Source organism: Carassius carassius, chromosome 30 (genome assembly GCF_963082965.1).
Source record: "Carassius carassius chromosome 30, fCarCar2.1, whole genome shotgun sequence".
In the NCBI taxonomy this organism is placed as follows: Eukaryota; Metazoa; Chordata; class Actinopteri; order Cypriniformes; family Cyprinidae; genus Carassius; species Carassius carassius.
This window is the reverse complement of record NC_081784.1, coordinates 10,483,048-10,500,914: the sequence shown is the minus strand read 5'-3', so window position 1 is coordinate 10,500,914 and position 17,867 is coordinate 10,483,048. Positions and strand designations below refer to the sequence as shown.

The 17,867-nt window shown below is 38.5% G+C and overlaps 1 protein-coding gene across 1 annotated transcript; it reads left to right on the top strand.

Moving 5' to 3' along the window:
• Positions 1 to 9,154: 9,154 nt before the first annotated feature.
• Positions 9,155 to 15,214, top strand: LOC132110589 (protein odd-skipped-related 1-like). Its single transcript, XM_059517310.1, has 3 exons — positions 9,155 to 9,411; positions 12,950 to 13,630; positions 14,371 to 15,214. Exons 2-3 carry the CDS (start codon positions 12,969 to 12,971, stop codon positions 14,501 to 14,503), a joined length of 795 nt encoding a protein of 264 aa, XP_059373293.1. The 5' UTR covers positions 9,155 to 9,411; positions 12,950 to 12,968; the 3' UTR covers positions 14,504 to 15,214.
• Positions 15,215 to 17,867: the final 2,653 nt, after the last annotated feature.

Genomic DNA, 17,867 nt, shown 5'->3' with positions numbered 1-17,867 from the left:
TAAAAAAATAATCTAACACAGGGATACCTGCCTTACAATTAATTATGATCATTAAAAGAAAACCTTACTTACTTTTTTATAGATGGTTTGCAGCAGTGATTTATGCCAGATTTGACTTTCATATTCAAAATATTTACCCAACAAAAAACTGGAGAAATTACTTAGATATACCCACATCCAAATAAACTAATATTTAAATAAATTAGTTAAACAATTATTATTAGTAGTAACATTATAATGGATTTCACCCAACAAGTCCAGAGGAAAAACAGAAATGCAATCTCTTTTTCAAAATATTATCCCTCATGCTTTTTTTTATTACTTTCACGTTCAACAGAACTAAAGAAAACAGAGTGAACGAAGGATTGAAAAGTGAAATGGGAGAACATTCTGTGAGAACTCAGCGCTCCTGTCAAAGCAAGATTGTTAGGGTTTGTCTTATTATTTTCTAAGCGCAAACATTTTACACACCTAACTGCTGTCTGAGGTCTGTTGAAGTAACATCAACTTTGTGAATCATGAGGTCATGTCTGTGTTAGAAAATATAAAACTGAAGGGAGATGAACCCCTTATTTAGATTAAACTATTGCACTTGTTTTTACTTTCGGTCTTAATATCTGTCCTTCCAAACAAACCATTGAGAGCTTACATGCATCTTGTCTTTATGCTGCTTTCTATAACTCTTGTGTTCTCCCAAAGGAAACTACATTACAAAATATTGCATATATAGTGTATCTTACTATATAGTCTGCTTATAACTGATATTAAAGATGCAGCGAGAAGCTCAGCTCTATTTAACTGTTTTAAACATCATGAAAGGTCCTTTTAGGACTCTTTTTCTCTTATATTTTCCTTGACATAATGTTTCTGATTTACTGACACATTAAATGCTATTTACTTTGAATCCCCACACCAACACAATTCTAATGAGGTCTCATGACATCAAGCAATGTCCAATTTCAGACAACCTCCATGAAGCATTTTTCGTCATTTCACAAGGGCCACGGTACAATTGAGGCAAACACCAATTTAATAAAACATAATTTAAAACAATGGATCTCAGGTTACTTTGAAACTCTGCCAATGTGACAAAGTAAAAGGAAGGAAAAGAGAAAACGAGAGAGAGAGATGTTTGTAATGTCTCAATAAAACTTATGTTCAGAGTTTAAAAGTCCCCTGTGCTTGTAAGTCATTTTGCTAAATAAAAGCAAAGAGGAAGAGAGAGTTTTCAACAGTACGTAGGAGAATTCTCATATTTCGTAAGTTCACAGACATGCTACTCTGAGCAATGGAACTTTATCAAATCTGTGACAAATCTATTCATTGAGCTTCGAACATGTATTTCACATGTCTGTTATTCCCACCAGCTAACAACACAACACCTGGAAGAGCAGTCGTCAAACCAACCGCAACTAATTTATGTAGCACTTGCTCTCTACAATGGTATCCTAACCAGGTTTGATAAAGAGACAAAAGCTCAATTTCTAAGTAAATCTCAGTTTTTGTCAGTTTTTTTGACTGCCTGGTTTTTAATTCAGCAAGGTTGAACCAGGCAGCTTGGCACACAGTGAAATCTGTTAGGTCAAAAATCCTACCTATAGATTAAATTAATAGGTTTTCTTTAGAAAAAAATTTGAAGGATGTACCTAAACAGTTTTGGTTACCAGTGACTTCCAAACACTGAGACCTTTCTCAGAATAACTTTATGGATGTTTCACAGAAGAAAGGAGGTCATACAGGTTTGTAATTACATGAGAGTGAGAAAATGATTACGGAATTTTCATTTTTGGATGAATCATCTTTTTAATGTTTTTGATCTGGCATTAATCTCTCACGTTGCAATTCACCCAGATGTTCTTACTATTATTTGTGGATAACAGGCAACTTAGCGCTAACCAACCTGTTAATGGTTTTCTGTGTGCCATGGAGATGTTGGAACCTTTCAGGTTTGTTATAAAAAGACATTTGATGGCTACCGTAGGTCTTAACCACAGCAGGGATTTTTAGAGGCAATTACATAATATCAGAACGAAAATATTATTAAGTGGAGTAACAAATCTGCTGAAATGCAGCAGCCAAACCTCATTGCTAAAGCAATGTGCTGAGAGTGTATGGGTCTCATCAGATCTCGCTCAGTGTTTATATGAGGCACCAAATGTCAAAATGCTCCGTACTTTTACCACAAAGACCCTGACAGCTTTAAACCGGACCACACATCTTTAGAAGGTCAAAGACCAAATACTGTAAAATAATTTTTTTGCACAGCTTAGAGCATGTCTCAGTCAAACAGGTCAGGTTTGTAGTGTTTCGCTCCTGGCCTACGATGTAAATGCTAGCGTTTTGAAGCTGTAACATCTGGAAAACATCAAGTCCTCAAGGTGCACCTAAAAGGTAGGACTAATTTTAATTATACAAATTTGTAAACCTTTGCTGTAATGTTTGTGTTATTGTTGCCCACTTTGTTTGACTTTCGCTGCCGCTTATATCACCCTGCCATCAGTTCAGTGAACCCACTGGGTGGCAGAGCGTCCACCGGCAGATCTTAAATCATCAGCAGATTAAAGAGAACGAGCCGATCTGTACCTATAAACCCTGGCTCTGGCAAAGCACACTGGATTGTGGGACTCTGGGGTGAGAGCAGTGGATTTGCTGTGTTTTCCCAAGCACAGCTGAAAGGCTCATCAACAGCTCCCTGATGGTCTAAAGTAAAGCGTGTATGCACACACACACGTTTGTTTTTGTGAAAAGTGGGGACATCCCATAGGCGTAATGGTTTTTATACTGTAGAAACTGTGTATTCTATTGCCCTTCACCAACCCTACCCCTAAACCTATATTTATAAGCGTTTTGAAAAATGGGGGCATGGGTTATGTCCTCATAAGTCACCCTCTCCTTGTAATACCTGTGTCATACCCATGTCATTATACAAAGTAGTGTCCTGATATGTCACAAAAACACGCCCACACACACACACACACACATACAAACACACACACACAAACACACACACACTCCCGGCGTTCTAAAATGGAAGATCCCACCAGATCTACAAACCCATTCCCAGATTGAAACATACTCTATATAGAGACATTCTCTCCCAGTTTCAAAATAGACCAATAAGAAACCAGAATACCCTTGAGGCTCTGTGGGTAGGCAGAACAGAAGTTGTAAAATGTTTCTGACCTTTATATGCACGGAAACATATTTATTTTTTATTTATTAGTGTGTGGAAGAAGGGTTAATGGTTTTCATAATTTTAACTCTGCCCTCTGACCCTTATTTGCACTGGATTAGAAATTGTATAGATGAATGGAGCGGCCACTTTGGAGTCTGGGTCATGGTCAAAGTCAATTCGAAAACTTGAAAAGAATATTTATAAGACATTCCAGTTACAAGTCTCTTCCACCCAAATCTTAGCCAATCATTTAGATCATTATGATAAAAGACACTTCGTGTGGATGAATGTAGGCTAAAAGCATTTACTCTTAAAATGAGACGTTTTTATTTTATTTTATATTTAAATGTTTTATTAACATTTTTATGCAAACATAATTTGCATAAATCGGAAACTGGGTGCGTTTTGTTGAAACGTTCAGCTGTTTAATTTATCAATGTGCTGCCTGGTTCCTCTGCTTTGCCTAAGATCTGATAACACTGTTATTTTATGGCTTTATTGAAATGTTTTGCATTCAGCCATACTCGCTCTCTAGCGCAGAACATTCCCTCAGCTCACACGGAGCTTGACCTGTGCTGACACTTCTGCTCAGCCGTGATAAAAACATTTATCACTGGCCATACAGGGGTCAGAAGAGCGACTGTTACACATCTATCCTTCGAGCTCCCTCTCGTTCTCGTTATCCCTCCCTCTCTCACACTCTTTCAGGCTGGACATGAGAGAAAGAGACCTCAGCCGAAGAGAATTTGTTTTTATGAAGTCCTGCGGATATTTTTTTAAAAGGTCAAATGCTCCAACTGATGTTTTTCCTGTTGCACAGATAGGAGATGAAACATTGATCAAGAGAGCGCGAGAGGGATGCTGACATACTGAAGCAGAAATTAAGAACAGACTTGTAGGAAAACTCTTACAAACTTTACTAAGTGCAGTTTTGTCATCCTGACAATAACTACATGTAAAAATGACACAGGAACACTACATTTAGCCATTTAAAATGTATCTAATATATGAAAAATTAGGAGAATAAACACTCTGATTTGCCTTCACTTGTTTTTGGTTCCTTGCATGAATCTGACAGACTCAATAACGTCAATAAAACTGATGTCAGTTTTAGAAACACAAAAATACACATACAAAATTAGTTTACTGGTCATATATGAGTGCCAGCAGCTCTTGCGGAGTGAAGTTTTGGACTGAATGACTTAGATTATGTGATTAGTGGTTATAATTGTCACCAAAGACATTATGAGGCTTTACATTCAAGTTCCTATATTCTATAAACATGAGAGTCTCTTACATGGTGCTACTTGAAATGCATTCTTAGGAAATAAAAGTATTATGCATTTTGTAAATGTTGACACAAAGAAACATACAGATTCCATAAAATGTGAGGTTGGAAGACAAAAATAAGTAAATTTTCTTGAGGAATTAATGTTTGCTCAAACAAGTCCTTCTGTGGAAAAGAGGCTAAGGACATTATAACATAATCAAATTAAAACACTCCATAACTTTGTTCATGCTTAATCGATGTTCTAATGTTGGCTAAAACTCTGGCTATGAAACCCAATAGGATGGCATTAGGATAAGAGCATAGGGCTCATAAATTCAACCACAGGGTGTATGTTAGAAATTATTTAGCGAAGACTTATTAAATGCAGATACTGGTGAAACAGGTCAAACCTATTGCCTTCTGTTCACACCCCCTTTGGGAAAGTGGTTAACATGTCCTTAAAGAGAAAGTGGACTAACAAAACATCTTATCCGTATTCATCTGGGATTTAAAGACTAAACCTGTGCATATACATTGCGAACATCATCGTCATCAGCAGCTGTAACACTTCCTATAAATGCATAATCATTTCTTCCATAAATAGCATCTGGCGTGTGTCACCATAAAGAGGTCTAAGTCTAAACATGGCCTTTTACCCGTAAAATATTACAAGAGCCTCTGAGCTTTTCCAATCATCTCAGTCACCTCCAAAGCCATCTGAGCTAAAAAACACAGCAGTTTCACGTAACCACGAGAGGTTCAGAGAAGCTACACCTCTGTTCTTCGTTAGCCATTAAAAGCCTGTTGTTTTTGTAGAGGGAATAAGTGACCTAAAGGGGCATCATTATGGCTTTGTGGTTTTAGTTTTAACGTAAAGCCGTGCTGGATTACCTCCCCGAGAAGCACCAAGCCCCATTCCATCCAGCTGGCTCACAAACCAGCCCTATACATCTCTCCAGCTCTCTTTCACTAATATATGAACAGCTGTGATTGCTTTTATTAGAAGCTAGTGCATGGGTTTCTTCCTGATTTTTGCATGCTAGTGAGACTGTTAAGAGCATTGCTGAATAAAACGAAACTGGAAATGACTATAAAGAACAAAATAATGTGACCACAATTAAATAAAGCATCAATATAGATTTGAAAGCAGCACAACAGACGTTTTGCTTTAAAACACTAAAATGTTGTTGCCGAGATAGTATTAAAAAATCATATTTTGCCTTAAACTGATTTACTACAGTAAGCCTATAACTATAATTTTATGATAACTGTTTGGTTTGGCTCAGCTACCAAATCAGACATCAGGAGACAGTCAGGACTGCTGAGAGGATTATTGGTGCCCCCCTGCCTAACCGCCAAGAACTTTACGCCTCCAGAGCGAGGAAAAGGGCTGGTAAAATCACCCTGGACCCCAAACACCCAGCACACTTCCTCTTTGAACGGTTGCCCTCTGGCCGGTGCTACAGATCACTGAGTACCAAAACAGCCAGACAAGAACAGCTTTTCCACCCTGGCTAAATTCTTCCTAAACATTACATAACACATCACAGGACCGTACATTTGAAAAATAACTTATCAAATCATTTTCTTCTAATATCCCATATACACATTCACAATTCCGTCTGTTGATATATTTTTTCTCTATATTTTATTATCATACTTTTATTTTTTATTTTTTGTCTATTCTCTTTATTATTTGTGTTTTATTTCACTTTATTACCTTAAATTAAATGTATGTCTACACTCTGTCTATACTTTCTGTACTGAAAGCTTTCATGGGGAAAACCATGGGAAAATGTATTTGTTTGTACATGGTCCATAAATAATGAAAACAAGATTTGCTACTAAGGGCCTGTCCCAATACTCACACTTATCGTCTTGGCCACTTGAGAGCCTGTGCACGTGATAAGAAGTAAACATGCGAGACTGTCCCAGGTCGGAAAAATGGCAATTACATTAATTCAATTACATATAATTTGTGTAAAATGTAAAATGTGTAAATAAAAGCTAGTAAAAGCTTTTTTACAACACTATCCCACTGTCCCATTATGTAATCAAAAGTTCTACACACACTTGCAGTCTTCACGCCCATGCAAACTGTCAAGTGCAAAGACCACAAGTGTGGGTATTGGGACAGGCCCTATATTGTATGTTGTTGAGCTAAATTCTATTTAGTCAGCTATAGCTAGCATTGACAGTTCTAAACAGCAAACCTTGATAACTTCTGAGGAATCACTTATGTCAAAACAAAAAGAAACCATGATTGGCAAAGACAGAAAAAGGGAAAGTGACCGAGTGCATGCCAAAACAAAACACAAAACAGAGGAAAATATGATACTAATTTGGCCAAATGACATGTTTTTTTATATATGTTGGAAATTCTTCTTTTTGGAGCGTGACACACCTGCTCCGACGTGGTAATCAAAGGCAATCATGCTGATTTTGGAAACCACCACATCCAAGAACCTTGCTGAAGCACAGCTGATGTAAAAGAGCTACAGCTACAGTACTTCAAGCAACATGCAATTTTATTTTCAACCACAGTTGGCGATAGAGAGGCCATGGTTCCGTGGTGCATCTCATAGGGAGTTATTTTATTTTATTCGTATGTGAATGAAATCAATGCAGTTGATTGTCTAATCATCTTTCAGGAAATCAGTAACGTAAAATTTAATTAGAAATGGCGAGATCCAGGCTCTGTTAACTTGTAGTGCAACTCAGGTTTACCATAGAAAAATATATTAACGTGTAGATATATCAGGACTCTAAAAAGCATGATAGAGGCAGGCAGGGGCCTGTATTTAGACAGCCGTCAGTAGTTCAGAATTTGAGAGCAGCTCTTTGACTTCACAGACTTTGAAATGTTAAACTTTCAGTGGCTGAAGTGTTTAGATTAGTGAAAGTCTTGTAAATAGACGTGATGAAATATGTAAGTGAGCTGTAAACAGTTCTTTTTATCTTCAGTCAGCCGTGTGTTGGAGTGTGCGTTCATGTGCATGTGCAGAGCTCATTGTGTGTGTGTGAGTGAGAGAGCTGCGCTTCAAATGTGCGCAACTTGCTCTTGCACCAAATATATTCTTTACAGTTTGTTTTCTTTTCCCCTCCAAAAATGTAAATGATGTCTAGCTGCTGTTTTTTATTATATGCAGCCGAGGAGTGGGCGCACAGCTTCCGTGGCAGGGTTTGGTGATTAATTTCCTGAGGTTAGGGCTATTGCACTGTGCTTAGTGATGCAACATGGACTCACAGACAGCCAGAATTTTCTCATAAAATCAACTGAGAACATTCAGCAGGAATAAACCGCATGAGCCTTTGCATTCAGCATTTTGCATCTCTGTGTAGACAATTCCATCCTTGTATGAGAGGATAAATAAATATAACTTCTAGGCTTGAACAAAACCCTCCAAACATCTCACAGGTGACTACACACTCCCATTACAGAACTCAGTTTCAATTTTTAATTCTGATTTTTGTTCAACAGACATGACTCAGAATATAAGTGGTGCCAAATGTACTTCCAGCTCTCAGCAAACACACCTAAGCTCCGGGTCACTTGAAAATTACAGGTAGCCTAGTTGTGTTAGAACATGATTGGAACTAGGTTCTGCACGAAGTTATATCTCCAGTGGTGGGGCTGAGCGACTCTGCAGTAGCTGGATTGCAAGTGTACGCGCTCTCGCCACCAGGTGGCGCGTATTGAGCGCTTACTTGATGCGCAGCAGAGTGCTTGTCTTGCTCTGATCCACTGAGACGGACGTCTCTGTGCGTCTCACACAAAGGAACCTGCGACCTGCATCTTGGAGGACTTTATGTAAGATGCCGTCACACAGGTTTCCCCAGACATCGAATCCAGTTAGTGAATAAAAAGAAAAAAATATATATATTTGGAAACTAGTGCAATGATTTCGGAACTTTAGAATTTGTGGAAATCAAATTACACACGTCATTTAGATAAATTGTATATTTACAATAACCTAGGTGTTTTTGACCCCAAGTCTATAATTTCCACAGAGCTTCAGTTCGCATCAAAGAGAACTGCTCGAACCCTGCATAACGCAAATTAAGCTCGTTCTCTTAACCGGTCTTCGCTGGGGTCGGGGTGACAAATTGACTAATGGTTTTTGGGACGTTAAAAACTGCTCTCTTATTTCTTTCTCGCAGAGAGCCTAAGTTAAAGGTGGTATATTTAACTTAATTAACAAAGTGAAGCTTGATTTGTTGCCACCAACATCTCGCACAGGAGCTCGTTTTAAATAAGAATTATTTGACTTCTGTGCATATGTTTTATTGATGAGAACGTGAATTAAATAAGACTAGCTATATTGTGTCACCCGAAGCTCAGTTTAGAAACGAAAGCTTATTTAGCCTATGCGTCCTATAATAATAACAGCATACACGTTTACCAAACATTATATGTATTTAATGCTAATTGTTTAAATGTTAAGGATTTTAATTTGTGTCTTTCTCTTTCCGTCATCGGGATACTATGCTCATCATGTGCAATTGGTGAAAAACCTGCAAACTTTCACAAGTTGCAGTGGGTTTCAGTCCTCTGACATGTAGCCTATGCAGTGATAAGTGCGTGTGTTAGGTCCTCTTGCTCTGAGCGCTGCTGTACGGTGGTGGAGGAAACTTCACTTCAGTGTGTTGGGGGTTTGGCTGTATGACGTTGCGGGTTGGGTTACAATAAAGAGGCGGTTTGACTTTGGGACCACAAGACAGAGCTAGAGTAAGGGAGGGAGAGAGAGAGTTTCTACCCCAAGTAACCAAATACTCACAGCGCACAACCGCTGGACCACAGCTGTGCGAACTTCAGGGTTTTCCCGTGTCTCTGCTGCGAGAACATGGTGAGGAAGGCGAACATTTCTCCGATCCGAGAGTTTTGCGCTGAATTTTGAAACCTTGCGGGACGACTAAGTGACCGTAAATCCTCTTATTTTGGATCGTCCCGCTTCACCAAGATCTGGTAAATATTTTCTGGAATTTTGGAATACAAGCTTTTACTACTATTGCAAGACATAGGCTATAGTCTGTATATTGGCGGTGATTTCCTGCGGTAGGCGTGAACAACAAATGTGTTATTTTCAAGTGCACTTGATAATGAATTATTTGGGCGAGAAATTGCTTGTAAAGCATGACTGACAGGACGTGTAAAACTTTTGGGAAATTGGGACATTGGGGAAATTTGCATTACCCGCTCTGCACTTGCAAAGTATTTTGTTGTTCAAAGCAGATAAAAGTCAGGCAAAGTATCTAATGTGTGAATGATGGTCTTTAATAGTGATCGGTCAGTGATCAACAGGTGGGATGCGCATTCCAAACTCTTATTTATCATACGTGGTGTGATAACATTTGGGTAAAAATGTGTGTGTAAGGAATAAAATAATTTTGTTTACACAACATTAGTAGGCGTATTACTCATAAATAAATAAATACATAAAATAATCGTATAGCCAGAAATGTAGACTGTGGACAGCGTTGAAGCCGCTCTAATGTCATTCGATGCTTTCCGTTTAAAACTATAACAAGCATGATTTCGTTGAAACAAATGTTAAACTTCAGATTTTATTATGCAGCTGTATAAAGTTAGGCTACACCCCCCAACCAAACCACGCGTGGGCTTGTGGTCGGTGGTCCCGAGTCTTTGAATGTACCTCAGTTGTACAGTTTTACAGTGATGCTCGGTGATGAGAAATATAACAATTATTCGTTTGTTTCGTCTTATTTTAAGCACTATTCGTTTACAGTGTCTTGCGGAAGCAGCAACAATTTTCAATAAAAACGAAATATATTTTGTCACTTAAAAAAGGAAGGCTAGAAAATCCTAGCATTCATATAATTTAAAATATAAACATTGTTTCTTTTAAAGTAATGTGGAATATAGCTACCTAGGCTTTAAAAAATAAATAAAAAAATATAGATCTAATTTAAAATATGTAGCCTACTGTATTAATAATTATTTAACTGTTTATTGGTTGAAAGCTTTAATTTTGTATTTAAACAAAAAAAATCTACCCAACAGCTGAAACATTTTAGATATCAATAAATAAATGTTACAATCGTGGTTCAAATAACAGTTTAGAATTTTGGCCTTATATATATTAATGTAAAAATATATATATATATTGGATGCCCCTTGTCCAAAACGACTACTGTTAAAACATTTAAATTATTCACGATTTGTTTAATTTCGCTAGAGAGAAATTTAACGAATTTAGATATAACAGATATAACAATGTAACAACAAGCATAATTTAACATTTAAGGCATCTTAAATTATTATTATTAGGCTATGTAGGCCTATATCAGTATATGGACAGTGAACTATTTAGCTTTAACATTTAGGTTAAATATTTTGATTTGACTACACAAGATGCCTTAGTTTAAATATTCGGCATAATATTCGGTGTCCATTGTTTATGAGGCCTACTACTTTAAAATATTACACTGTCAATTTTTTTCCCGTATGATATTGTACAGGCAAACGCGTTTTTACATCAAACTGCAAACAAAGAAGATCGATTGCCCTCTTCCACAATACTTAAATATATTTGTATATTTAGTCAACTGTTTGGCGGTGCTTACTGAATGGTGTGTTTCTCTCTCCCCAGAGTTAAGTGATCACATCCTCTCAGGGGGCTGCGCAGAAAAAAAGAAAACATACACTTACTTGATAATCGTTGCACAATTGACCAAAGGCCTGTAGTTAACGCATGAACCTCGAGACCTTGATAAATTCCTGTAATACACGTCGAGATTTCTCTGTGATCTCCGTACGCGCGACAGGCGCACATTCACACCTACCGAGAGATAAAACACTGATGACCTCCGCGCGCTCAACGCGCTACTGATGAAAGCCGAGCAATCACAGTTATTGATAAGGAAGCTTACTGATAGACCGAGGCCACAATGAGGGCGCAAACTCTTGCCATGCGTCTGACAATATTCTTGGAGTATTTGCTCACTGATGGGTGTTTGCAGAATAAGATACTACTTTCAATTTAGGGATAACAAACGGGATTTTTCTTTTCAAATTTAAATGATAGCCTACATTAAAAAAAAAAAAAAAACCTTTCCCCAGATTTTGATTAGAACGCCTCACATAAGAGATTTAGCCTACATCTCATTGTGGATGGGGGTAGACCCGAACTCAGCAAATTGTGGTGTGACTTTCGAGACACCTTCACCACCTTGTCTGGTATAGACGTCTTTAGCCCCACAACATTAATTCGGCCTGGCGTGCGGAACAAAATCTGTGAGATCTACCCAGACACATGTGCGCAAATCCGACTAATTAGCCAACAATGTCCTGGAAAGAAAAATGTCCAAGCACTTGTGAAATCCCACAAATCAGAAATGCCTTTCCCCCGAAAACTTTCAACTGGCGTTAGATTTAACGGTTAAGCAGACAGTTCAGGTAGCTAACACATTCCCCTCCGTCACTCGTTTTAAAGGTATGTTGACTTCAAAGGGTTAAGAGTACGAGCCTGTTCTCGGGAGCGAGTCCTGATCTCCTCTAATGACCCCTGTAAGTAAAAGTCAATTACTTCTGCGCAATGATCAGAGCGTCCAAATCCCCGGGTGAGCTTTGAGCTTCAGAAAGACTAATTACGACTATTTCACTTTTTATTTACCGCAGATCAGACTCTCTCCGCATCCTGAGTGTTCGAGACAGAAATACACACAAATAAAGCGTCATCATTTGTATAGAACTTTTAGCTGGAAACGTTTCTAGCAATGTGACTTTTTTTCTCTCGACCTTTACGGAACTTTTAAGACATAACACACAGGCCATGACTTTTAAACAAATTTAGCAGCTCTTTGATCTTATCCATTGTAACCAGAACCATATCTGGTATCCCTAGAGTCTCTTTTTTTATTCACAGTAATCTTAACACACAACACGTTGTTGCATTTCTTTCACGTGCTGCTTATAAAACTATTTGAAAAAAAAATCCTCCAGACGATATGAGTAACACTGTAAACACACCAAGCCTGTTTGAGTGAGTGTGTGTGTGTGTGTGTGTGCTTGTAGTTCCTGATGAAACAAAGAGGAGTTATTGTGCTTTGTGTCTGTCCTCATCCAACCTGATTAAACAGTCGAGGCAGGTATGTCACCTTCGTCTTCATGACCATAAGCATATTTTAAGCATGCAGCAGAAATGTACATGCACACACATTCACCTGGCAGGCTTGAGCATTGCTTTGTGCTCACGTTGGAGTGTGCTCTTTCAATATGTTAGACAAGGTGTCTTGCTTGACAAGTGCACTTTATGCTTTGACGTGAGTGTGTGTCTGTGTTTTTTTTTTTTTCTTTTTAGGGAAGTCCCTTCAGCCTGTAAGGACTAAAGCAAAATGTTTCTAAGTAACGCAAAATATAGGCCTAGTAATCGAAAAAAATGCAAACATAGTGGGTGAATTCTCAAAAGGTTCCTGCAGGTGTATTATTTTTGAGACAATGTGCTACTTTTCATTCATTTAGCTCTGTTTTTTTTCTCCTACAGAAACTTTCTGGAATCAGTCATGGGCAGTAAAACGCTCCCAGCACCAGTGCCTCTTCATCCTTCTCTGCAGCTGGCAAACTATTCCTTCCTTCAGACTTCTAATGGGCTGCATTTGCCTGCCGACCACATGCCAAGCATCTACAGTTTCAGTGCCTTACATGCCGTCCACCTGCACCAGTGGACTTTGGGCTATCCACCATTCACTTTGCCACGCTGCACATTCTCCAAGCTGCCTGGTCTGGTGGACGCCCGCTTCCCTCTCCCCTCAATCCCTCTGTTCCCCCATCTCGTCCAGCCCGCCAAGCAGGAGTCCCCTGGGCCTTGTTCTGGAGCATTAAGCAAAAGCAAACCCCGTTTTGACTTTGCCAATCTGGCGGCAGCTGCCACGCAGGACGACGCCCTGAAGGCGGAAGATCTGAGCACTAACAATGGGCACGTGCGCTCACCCTCATTAGGCTGCCTGCTGGATGTGGCCAAGCTCTCCTCGCCGGAAAGAAAACCAAGCCGAGGACGACTCCCATCCAAGACGAAAAAGGAGTTTGTGTGCAAGTTCTGTGGGCGACACTTCACCAAGTCCTACAACCTGTTGATCCACGAGCGCACGCACACAGATGAACGGCCGTACACTTGTGACATCTGTCATAAAGCCTTCAGGAGGCAGGACCACCTGAGAGACCACAGGTAAAGACATATCAGTACACTGATCGCAGAACAGTTGATTAGAGCTGACATTGAAATACATTCTTGCTCATTCCTGCCCATTGATAAACGTATGGTATAACAAGCTACGACCCACACACAAACTCGTAACTACCTGCAGCTTTGTTCCAATCATGACCTCATCATGCATTATGATCTGCATTATGATATATATATATATATATATATATATATATATATATATATATATATATATATATATATATATATATATATATATATATATATACATTTAATTTAATTTAATTTAATTAATTTCATTTTGTGTGTGAGTTTATCAATTAATCAATATGTTATGCATGTTTTTAATGGAAAAACATTTGCAATTAAAGTTAAGGTGGTTTGCCTTGCAAAACATTAAGCACAACAGATCCAGACAAACAAATTAGTTTTTTTCTTATTATTTTTTCAAACCACACCTGCTCTTGTGATTTATGACGTTTGTTATTCCAGTACTTTAAGAATGATTTAAATTAGTTGAGACATGTTGAACAATCTCCTCCAATTCTTCAGTAATGAGCTTGGCTCTTTGCCTCACTGACAATTATCACTAGATATACATCACGTTTTGGATTTAATTAACATTTGCAGACCCAAAGATTTGTCACGAGAAGGTAGACAACTATTGCACTATTTTTGTCATCATTACAACAGTTCACATTAACCAACCATAACTATTTTCTCTCCTTTGTTCTCTAAAGGTACATCCATTCCAAAGAGAAGCCATTTAAATGTCAGGAGTGTGGAAAGGGTTTCTGTCAGTCCAGAACTCTTGCTGTCCACAAAACATTACACATGCAAGTCAAGGAGCTCAAACCAGCCAAGATAAAGTGAGGGCATCTGTTTCAATCAATGGGGACGCTATAAAACCAAACCTAGTGACACCAGCCAATAACATTGTCATTCCAAGGCCACAGGGACTCCATCTGAGGGCTGTGGACCTCTGCGTATGGCTCAACGCCACAAAGATGGATTGGGTCTGACCAAAGAGCTTCCTGAAAAGGCATTCTTCCATAACCTACAGTCATAGTGCCTTAAAAGTTTGACTGATACAAAGGAATGGAGAACCCGAATAAGAAGTCATGGAACTCAGCAGAAGCTTTAACATGGATTTAAGAAGATCAAATTGATTGATTTAAGAAAGAACAAATAAGCAAGAAGATTGCCGACACCAAAGAGAACAGCTATAGTGAGATCTGTGATTTTAGTCTGCATGGCAGACTATCCATTCCCAAAGATCTGTTGTTTTATTTTTATAAACAATGATTTTTCTAGATATTGTTGACATTGTCGTTGATGAAGGCAGACTCTTCGGACCTATGCAGTTACTGAGAGCCCATCAAAGCTCTTCCATTTAAAACCCGAAGTCAGTCAAGCAGTCATTTCTTCTAGCCAAAGACACCTTCAATCATGTAATTCCTCCTTTCGTACATTCTTTTTTGTATAAATGATATTTGGCACTTTAATCTGATAATTGATTATTTTCATATATCACTGGATTCCTTAAACTTATTTTTGAAAATAAATAGTCATTTCTGTATCAAATGCATGTTTGTCGTAATCAGTGCAAATTCTAACCTTATTCTTCTCAGCACGTTTCTGGAGTCAAAGAATGTTAAACCTAGTGATAAAGAGGTACAACTGGCACAAATAAAGGGAATTGGTCTTCACAGACAAATTCAATATGAAACAATAAGCAGGGATAAACAATGTGCTCCACACTTGACTGAATAAATCAATAAATAATGATCTGTGATGTGAAGACATGGACTGACTTCACATTTGCCTGGAAGGCGACATCTGCTGCTGTCCTCATAGGCATCTTGATTCTTTCTCTGAGCTTTAAATCACTGCAGCTTTAAAAAGCCATCAGAGGGCATGAAAGTAAACGTATTCTTAGAAAAAGGAGAGCAAACAGACACACCTGAAACACAATTCAGAGGTTGAATGGGGTGTTTAGAGAGATTAAAAAAAGTCTTGCTCTGCACAGAGAAGGATTTATCAGTAGTGTTACATGCTCAACTCTAACCAAACATGGATGGATCTATTTGAAACAGAAAGCTTATGAAAGGGATCATCTGAGCCAGTCATTCTTAGAGACCCAGATGAATTGGCCCATTACAGAAACAGCATTTCTCAACAAGCACTCTGACCACTGCACAATTTAAAAACACAAATGTAGAAGAATCTTTAAAAACGTACCATTCCAAAATTCAGACCACAACATCAGATTTATTGCCTCTGCTATGGTGAGCAAAGTGCCAAACACTTTCACAGCATCTGTGATACAGTTCGTGCTCTACACCCAGAGTTGGTCTCTTGGGTTTGTTCACAGGAATGGAAGTATGTGTTTGTGTAGAATGTGTGTGGGTTTGTGTATAATGTGAGTTTCCGTGCAGTCATGATTACTTTCGCCCTGACATCATCGCCCTTGGCTTTCAAGAAGTGGTCAACAAGCAGAGGATTCAGAATTCTTTTCAGAATCATCTTACTGTATGATGAAAACGACAAAGCAATGTGCAAGCAAAAAACATTATTATAATAATAACAACACATTTATCATATTTGTTTATTTTTTGGGTAAAAACAGCTTCTTATCTGATATAATAATTATTAAATATAATAAAAATAGCATTGTTTGCTGTTTATGAATTGAAACTATTTTTGACTAGTTAACAAAAATCATTGATGTTTCAAAAAAAAAAAAACAGCTGGTTGCAAAAGAAGTAGTTGAAGCACGATCTATTTGAAACAATATCAAAATGTATTAAATAAAACTCAGGATGCATTAACCATGGGACAGAACAACCAAGGAGAACGCAATGATAACAGACAAATGAACTGAACCAAACACAGGGCTAAAATACACCAAACTAATCAGGGTGAACAGAAACAGGTGTGAACTAATCTGAAACCACACAGTGGTGGGAAAAAGGGAACAAAGGAAACTGGGTCAAACACAGGAACAAGGAAAAAATAGAACCACACTTAAACAGAACCGAACATACACGTGTCATTAGCTCCCCTTCCAAAAGGCATGTCCTTGCACCATAGAAAAAATAAAGTCCAACAAGAAGGGATGGTGGGGGCTTAGGAGGTGGACATGGAGCTGGAGAGAGGCATAACTAAGGGGAGGCTGACTGAGGGAACCACTACAGAGGAGATGATAGAAGGAGGAGCCAGGGTGGAAGCAGAGGAGAAGGGGCCAAGGAGGAGATGAGGGGTCAGAAGGCCGAGGTGGAGTCCAGGGTTCTGAGGCAGAGCCACGGGATCGATAACCCAGGATGAAGCTGGAGGAAACCATGGGAGGTAGAGCCGAAAAAATGGGTGGGTTTGGATGAGGAGGTGGAATTTCTAATGACACAGGTGAATCAGAACTGGGTGGAACCAAAGGAGACACAGGAGATTCAGGACAGGGAGGAAAAACAGAAAGTGTGGTGCCGGGTGAAACGAAATCTGTGCAGGGAAATGAAACGTAGAAAACACTCAATCTTCTGCCGCTCTTGAGAGGGCTCCAAAATATCCCCTTGTACTACACGACCACAGGCAATTTTGCCAGCTCACACACCAGGGGGTATTCCAGAAAGCAGGTTATATGTCTTTAAAGGTAAGTGGATAAACTCAGCTTGTTAACTTAGGTAACTTTCAGGGTATGTAAGAAAAAATAGCAAGATATTCTCTGAAAATAACCTATTCCGGAGCAGATTATATTCCAGAGTTAGTTTACTTTAGAGTTATTATAGCATGTGTGACCAACAGATGAGACTCCAGTGGCTGTGACATACTACACACAATATTATATATTATTATTGTTTATTACACACACACACACACACACACACACACACACACACACACACACACACACACACACACACACACATGTATATAGCTGTAGACATATGTTAATCAAAATATATTAATTATAAAGCACTATTATAACAAGGTAATATTTATGTTATTCTAATATGTTTATTACCACCATGGTATAATGAGCATACTCGCACCCTAAAGAGAGCAGCCCGAAAAATGGAGCGCAGCTGGAGGAAAACAAAACTAGAGGTATTTCGTATTGCTTGGCGGGAAAGTAACATATCCTACAGAAAAGCATTAAAAACTGCTAGATCCGATTACTTTTCTTCTCTTTTAGAAGAAAACAAACATAACCCCAGGTATTTATTCAATACAGTGGCTAAAT

What these genes read in the sequence shown, in the direction of transcription:
- LOC132110589 (XM_059517310.1), top strand. Translation starts at nt 12,969, where the DNA reads ATGGGCAGTAAAACGCTCCCAGCACCAGTGCCTCTTCATCCTTCTCTG. An exon ending in GACCACCTGAGAGACCACAG is followed by an intron (nt 13,631 to 14,370) that starts GTAAAGACATAT and finishes TGTTCTCTAAAG; the next exon opens with GTACATCCATTCCAAAGAGA.